This window comes from Lolium perenne, chromosome 5 (genome assembly GCF_019359855.2).
Source record: "Lolium perenne isolate Kyuss_39 chromosome 5, Kyuss_2.0, whole genome shotgun sequence".
Taxonomy (NCBI): Eukaryota; Viridiplantae; Streptophyta; class Magnoliopsida; order Poales; family Poaceae; genus Lolium; species Lolium perenne.
The window spans coordinates 229,334,418-229,342,028 of NC_067248.2; the positions used below are offsets into that span (position 1 = coordinate 229,334,418).

Genomic DNA, 7,611 nt, shown 5'->3' on the forward strand with positions numbered 1-7,611 from the left:
ATAATTGTAGAATTATTTCAGATAGACTTATGTTGTGCAAATATTAAACGAATTTTGTACCCTAAACTATGTTAGTTTTCTCCTTTGTGAACATAACCTCGTAAGAATATCTTAAATACGAAATGTCCCAAAATAAAATAAATGAAAAAGAGCATGCCTCAGTTTATTTTTATCATGCTAGTGGATTGATAATATTGATATTCTTAAGTATGTTGGGAGAGTTATCTAATATGTATGGTCTAGTAAATATATTAATATGGATTTCCGGTGTATAACTATGTGAACAAATCTCTCAAAACTTCTCGAGTATAAATGAAATTGTTAGCATTACACTTTAAGGTATTTTCATGGTCAAACTTGTCTTACATGTTAGGGTGCAATAGTAGGTTGACAACACACGGATGCTCTAGACTTGATATTGAAATACCATCACTTATATTAATCACCGACGGACATAAGAACAAGGTGGATTCCACTAGTGATACATACATACATGCATACCTACATGCATGCCTTTGGTTAAAAACAAGGAGAACATGTGCTCAATATTATTGGGTTTGATTTTCGTGCGATGAGAGAAGCAATTAAAGTGCATTTGAGAAGATAGGAGTACACTCTTTTGTGGACAAAATTTTGAGCTAGATGTCCACTTATTTGTGGATGAAGAGAGTACCCGTTAATAAATCGTCATCGTAGGACCAATTCATCGCGCACGGTTAATTTAGAATAAGGATGTGTAGGCCCTCTACTTTTCATTATAAGACCGATTTTTATGTGCGCTTAACTTATTTCGAGCGTCCTTTTTTCGGAGCACTATCTTGGACAGATTTTTGTACTAATCGAACTGCGAAGTCTCATAATGTTCGCCCTGTTACATCTTCGTCTATAAAATTCATTGCTCAATCTTCCCGGCAGCTGCATCTCACACTGGCACCATGCCTCCGTACAAGTCGGCTCTTGGTGACATCGACCTCTCGCTGTCTAACATGGACGAGGACGGACTCGAGGAGCATTCCTCACCACCCGGAGCTGGGGGCAGCGTCATCGACCTTGCGGCGTCTGATTCGGGGGATGACTGGATGAGCACACTCCAACCAATCCTGGAACTCATTTTTCGACGCCGTAGGAGTTGCTGGGTGTGTAAGCCGGTGGCTCCGGCTCAGCGATCCCAGTGGCACCGTACCAACGGCGAGCCTAGCGGGTGTCGTCGCAACGAAGCAGCTTGTGAAGGAACATCAGAAGGAGGCACCCATCTTGGCAACGCAGGTCGCCGCCGAGACCACCTTCGTCACGCGAGCGACAGACATCGGTCCGGGCAATCTGGCATTGGCAGCCACCCCCACTGCAGGAGCTCTTCTCTTTCCAGAGCAGGGAGAGCGGACAAGACAGACAGTTTATGCGGTCGACCGACGACCGTAGTTGATGAGAGGGGGCTCACGCTCATGGCGAACGCAGTGGAGAGCGGAAAGACGGCGTCGGTGAGTGTCAGATGGGCGCGCGAGCGGAAACCCATCGGCCTGGCGAGGCCACGCGTGCTAGCACGCTCAAGCTACATCGAGGCAGGGGAGGTGATCAGAGGAGAGCAAAGCATCGTCCTACCGTCCTCCACACGGAGCGAGCTCACGTGGCCCAGCGAAACGGCTGACACTTTGAACGGCGCTGGGACTCGGTCTGTTGCGGTGTTGCCTCCACTCCAGGACCGGCAGGATAACGGAGCAGCTGCGCTGGAAACAGGGTCACCGGCGGGGTGAAGAAGAAGGGCGTCTCGCTGACTTGCCTGAATACCGATCTGCTGTGACGCAGACCAACGCAATGTTAATGTATCACTGTCACAGATTCACAGGTTTGGTAAGAAGCCTCTCATCGCAATGTTAATGTATCACTGTCACAGATTCACAGGTTTGGTAAGAAGCCTCTCATCCCAGAGGAGAGGACACTCAGTACCTACAAGGAAACTCTGCACTTCACACCGGAAGTCTTGCATTTCACAGCATGGACTTAATATCCTTCTGTTGGAATTGGTTAGTATACCAAATTATAGTGCTAATGTAACACAGGACTTCGCAATCAGGCTTGAGCAGTGACCACTGAACCAAATCACCGCCTACTGCACTTCTTGTCTTGTTTGATTTAAGAACCACATCCCATCGTATCAAAAGCTGGTTCTGCACATTGCACGCCAGTAGTCATTAGCCTGAACTTTGCACTGCTCACAACAACACCAAACACATTGGAACAAACGAAGGAATCATGCACGACACGTCTTACAGCAGCACTCACGCGCCAAAACCTGGTTCTGCACACTACTGCCTTATTCTTGCGCACCAGCCAGAGAACATCAAAAAGCCAAATCCAGCTGATTAAAAAAAAAAAACAATGGGCACAATGACGCGGAAACAAAGGGAGTACTTCTGAACATTCCTGAAACACATACCTCCATCCATGCCAAGCAACACAAACTACCCAGGCCAAACACACAGACAAATACATGAAAATGGCGCATCACCATAAATGCAACCACACAACAGCCGAACCATCATTCCACAGAAGTAGTGTGTGCCAGTTTGACGACGCCAATTTATATCCACAAATAGTGTACCTGCAGGTATGGATTTCACAGGCTACCAGGAACCACAGAGCAACGACAGAGAAAGATAACATTGCACATTGGATTTAGTGAAATGTCATAAGGAGTCTGCTATTGCACTATCCAGATATCCCAAGCGCAGTGGCGCTAATGCAGAATTTTCATTTTCTAATAAACATTTCCACTCCGGGCAACTGCCAAGCCTGACATAAACAGTTCCTGTCAACAAATAAAATGTTCTGCCTCCAAAGGTAAAATGCCCAAGACTTCCGTCTTCGAAATCTCAACGAGTGTCCTACAGGAAACAAAACCAACCATCAATTGAGAAGTAACACCAAAGAGTCTTCTCAACTAAACTGTGTAATTAAAGAGCATTATTTTACAAAAAACACCAATGCAGTGCAAGCGAAGATTAAAACTTGTCAGAACACAGAAAATGTAGCATGATAAAACTTACGTAGTATTTCTCTTAATCACTAGATGTCAAAGTGAAGGATCCTCTAGATGATGGCAGCTGAAAGCGTGGCCTTTCTCCACTTGAACACAGAGATACCTATCCAAATGATGAAACCCACAAACAGCATCCATAATACCTTTCTCACAACTCGTTGCACATCAACCTGGTCCGCGGTATCACCTGAAGGAAAATAGTATAAGCGTTGAGAGCAAACTTGAAAATGAATAATAAGCGCGGCGCGGGGGGGGGGGGGGGGGCTTCAGAAACCAAGGTTCTAGAATGCAAAAAATTATGTTTTGGATTCACCAAATCCTTCACCTGAGCCCAGAACGCACAAGCATAAGTCTATTCTACCCTGCAGTTATTTTCCTTCGTGCTCCAAAGATTGAACCCTCCATCAGAGCACTCTGATCTTGGGTGGAACTAGCAACTTCCAGACGAAGATCCAAAAGTGATTAGCAATTGAAAAACAAAACGCCAACACTCCAAGCCCCACATCAAACCCGCAGCAATCCAGTGATTATAGCCATCCTTCCCAAAGACAATAGACAAACAGAATCGAAATTCAGTATACAATAAAATTTAGAGCCAAGGTATCCTACTGTATATCCCTGTGGTCCATTGCAGTTTGTATTTGTTTTCAGCTCATTTGAATGGAAAGCACTTTCTTTTAAAACATGGCACTCTCCGGATTCATTCTCTATCTCAAGAGGACCAGCCTTGCATATTTCGATATCCGGGCAAATAAGGGGACATTCCTTCACCAGCATCATACCACCAACCCTTATGCATACCGAAATTCCAGCAAATAAAAGACTTTGCTTGCGCAGCACCGCAAGATCAAACTTCTTTTACCCAAATACCAACATTATAGAGACCATAGAACTGATTTACCACGGTTATCTGGCGCAAGCGCAGCCCTAAACCAACCCTAAGCGGCCGTGTGACACTGCCGGAGTGGAACCAGCCACTTGGCGCAGGAGGAAGATCACATAGCGCGTACCCTAACTTCTTTTAGAACATGCATGAGCACTCTCCAGAATCGTTCTCGGTCTCAAGAGGACCAGCCTTGCAAATTAAAATTCTGGACATTTCGCAATCTGGACAAATAAGGGGCCTTTACCAGCATCGCAACGCCAAACCTTCAGCGGAAATAAAAGGCTTCGTTTTCCAGCATCGCAATTCGCAAGATCAAACGTCTACCGCACATCCCAAAATCCAACATTACAGAGACCAGAGAACTGATTTACCGCGGTGCTCTGCCTCCCTCGCAGCCCTAAACCAAACCCTACGCCGCCGTGTGACACTGCCGGAGAGGAACCAGCGACATGGCGCAGTAGGAAGACCACATAGCGCGTACCAAACAAAATATCTACCAGAGGAAGGCTTTTTGTCACGAAAAACTTACCAGTGTAGGGGGGGTTGCGGCGAGCGACGCGCACGACGGCTGGGGAGCAGCGCGCCGCGGCGGAGCGGCCGAGCGGAGGGGGCCGGAGGAGAGGCGCGGAGGAGGGGACGGTGCGTCGGAGGGAGACGGCGGCGGGGTTGGAGGCGGCTCCGGCGATGCGTGAGTTTCCCAGCCTTCCCTTCGCGCAGGCGAGCAGGGCGAGGTTACCGGCGATCGCCATGGCGCGCGTGCTGAGTGCAGACGGAGGTCGGCGACGGCGGAAGCGTGTGTGAGTGTGCGCGTGGGTGTGTGTGTGTGTTCAACACACGGAGTCGACGGCTCCGGACCCGCCGCTTGTTGCTGCTCGGCCCACAGGCCCACGAGGCCACGAGCATGTACACTACTCCAAGGTGTTCAAACTTTTTAATTTTGATTCCCAGATTCCAAAAACACACAAAAAATCATATGATGGAAATATCATGCTCAATTGGTCATGCCAGTCCTACACGATTTCACACACACACATTATTTCCTGGTTCGATTACAACATTCTTGCTAAGAGGTTCGAGCGGATGTTACATTTGCTATGAGATATAGTGAAAATAATTCTTAATAATAATTCCTATGAGATTCTACCTAACAAACAAACCGTTCCAAAGGAGAATATATTTACATAAAACTGCACGGATGAATTTCCTTCACGGCTTGTCATCTCGCGAGAGCACAGCTCCGACGTTTATGGTGGACTTGCTTAGATCCTCCATGAATAGGCTTGTATTGTTCTCCCAACCTAGGGGTGCATCGGGTAAGGGCCAGGATCGAGTGGCACCGTTCCTCCAACTCGCTGGAACGGTTCTATTTTGAGATTCCTCACCCACTAAAGTTTTGGAGGGGCCGACGTACGAACGGGGCCCCACACACCCAATGTTTGGATTTTTAGTTCATGACGTGTTTCCATGTCTTTCTCTAAACTAGTAACTTGGGTTTTGAGCTATTTGATTTTCTCTACAAGGTTAGTAGCAATAACATAGTAAAAGAAGTAGACCCTTCACTATTAGATCGACAAGGCAAATCAAGTAATTCATCATGAGTTGTACCTTAGTGGTACTTGCCTCATGAGCCAACTTCAGCCCATCAAATAAGATTAGGTGATCATTATAAGAGCCATGTAGCTTTTCATGACTCTCTCCCAATTTTCTATAATTGCTAGCTAGCAATTAAAGTTGAACACTTCGCTCAACATTCTCCTTTAATATCGATGCTTCACCAGAAATAAAGTTAGTAGCACATGCATCATTAATAGATATAGCCTTTTCAATCTCATGAGTTTAATACATTGAGATAGAGAAGAAAAGGTACGCTTATCATCAATTATCTCTTGCTTTATGAGATTGAATATCCATTTTCCTTCATTAATTCAAACCCTTAATGGTTTTCTTGTGTTGAAAACAAAGTCTCCATTAAGTATTTAAATTTAGCACGAGCATTATCATTATCAGAAAGAGAAATATACACAATTGACATCACATTTAAGAAAGCATTATTATCATCCTTATCATCGCTCTCACTCATTAGAAGATGTGGTGGTATTCAAAGTATATGTTACTTTTAAGTTTTAACCTTCTTGCCATAAGACACATGTGAACTCTAGGAGATGGCAACGGGGACACTAACCACTGGTTATTGCTGAATCATAACCATCTCCGTGCAGGAAAATTTTCTTCGTCCCCATCCCCACTAACTGTCATGGGGCCAGTTCTTTTACCATCCCCGTCCCCATCGGGTAAACAAATAACCATCGGTTAACCATCTCCGCTTTAGCTAGTAACTATGAGCCCAAAATAAAATGACAACATGGTAGGATGACGGGACTGGCTGGATCAGGAGTTTAGAAAGGAGAGGCGAGCATTTGGGAGTTGGGATTTGGGGGCTACGGCGGTTGGGGACGGGAGGGGAAATGTGAGCACAATAGGATTGGAGTTTTCTGGTATCTATACATAGCTATATTGTACCGTAGTGCCACATGTCATGTGCCTAACGGGGATTTCACGGTTATCGGGTATGGATAGTGGTAACACAGACCCATCCCCACCTTGCCTAATGGGAAGAGTTTGCCTCCAATATGACCCCCACGGGGATGAAGTACTAACCAAAACCATCCCCTAATAGGTGAATTAACCACCGAGGATCGAGAAATGGGGCCCCATTGCCGAATTGATTCTATGTCGTGTTTCTGAAATGTGAATCAATTGGTTGGAATGTTGAGAAGAATCAAAGAGTTGGCATACCCCTCAAAGTAGGTGAACGAACCCATGTTTGGGTGGATATAGAAGAGAGCCTACCTAAACCAATGCCAAGTGAGCCACAACCTAAGAACTACGTATTTTCTTTAGTTGCCTTTTAGTCGATGGTTAAATCGGGCAACTACTAGTGTTCCGTTAGCATTGCATCGGCTTCATTTTAGCATGCACATACAAACTTAAATTAATATAAATACAGTGATCAAAAGTTGAGTTGTTATTTATCTTTTGTAGGTAGCTTATATGTTAACTTACTTTTCAGCAAAAAATGCAGATATGTAAAAACCATAAAATTGTTAATCATGGTTTCCACAATTTTGAGAAGATCGAGCTCTAGCCTGCCCAAAAAGAACTGGATGGTGTAGGGTTCCTTTGATTCATATGATATGAAAATTATAAGAATAGAAAAAACATAGAATTGAGATGCTATGACTTATTGAATCCTATAGGAAGACGAGTTGTGTTTGATTGTGCCAAAAGAATTTCCCATGAGATATGACCTAATATTGGATTCCTACATGATTTTCACTACACAAAATTCCTATAAGATTAGTTCCTATAGGATGTCCTCCTATGAATCAGATAAACTAGTGTAGAAAAATTCTCATAAAATTTAAATCCTACATAATTTGTACACAATTTTTATGAATCAAAGAAGCCCTAAACACGGATTTCATACACACCGCATTATGCGGCCCTGAACGTTCACGTTTCCTGAAAGATTTCGGTGCTGAGGGCCATGCCCATTTTAGCCACCGTCGCTCATTTCCTTTGTGTCGCTAGTTTTTTTTTTTGCAGGAAAAATGTATTAATCAAGTAATAGGAGTGTCATCCTGATTACAAACTAAACGAATCTCATCTGGTCCAGAGCCGATCCATA

At 44.6% G+C, this 7,611-nt stretch overlaps 1 protein-coding gene across 1 annotated transcript; it reads right to left on the reverse strand.

Moving 5' to 3' along the window:
• Positions 1 to 2,656: 2,656 nt before the first annotated feature.
• Positions 2,657 to 4,703, reverse strand: LOC127298268 (uncharacterized). Its single transcript, XM_051328171.2, has 3 exons — positions 4,453 to 4,703; positions 3,045 to 3,224; positions 2,657 to 2,882 (listed from the first exon to the last, which is right to left on the reverse strand). The coding sequence occupies exons 1-2, from the start codon at positions 4,670 to 4,672 to the stop codon at positions 3,088 to 3,090; spliced, it is 357 nt and encodes a 118-aa protein (XP_051184131.1). The 5' UTR covers positions 4,673 to 4,703; the 3' UTR covers positions 2,657 to 2,882; positions 3,045 to 3,087.
• Positions 4,704 to 7,611: the final 2,908 nt, after the last annotated feature.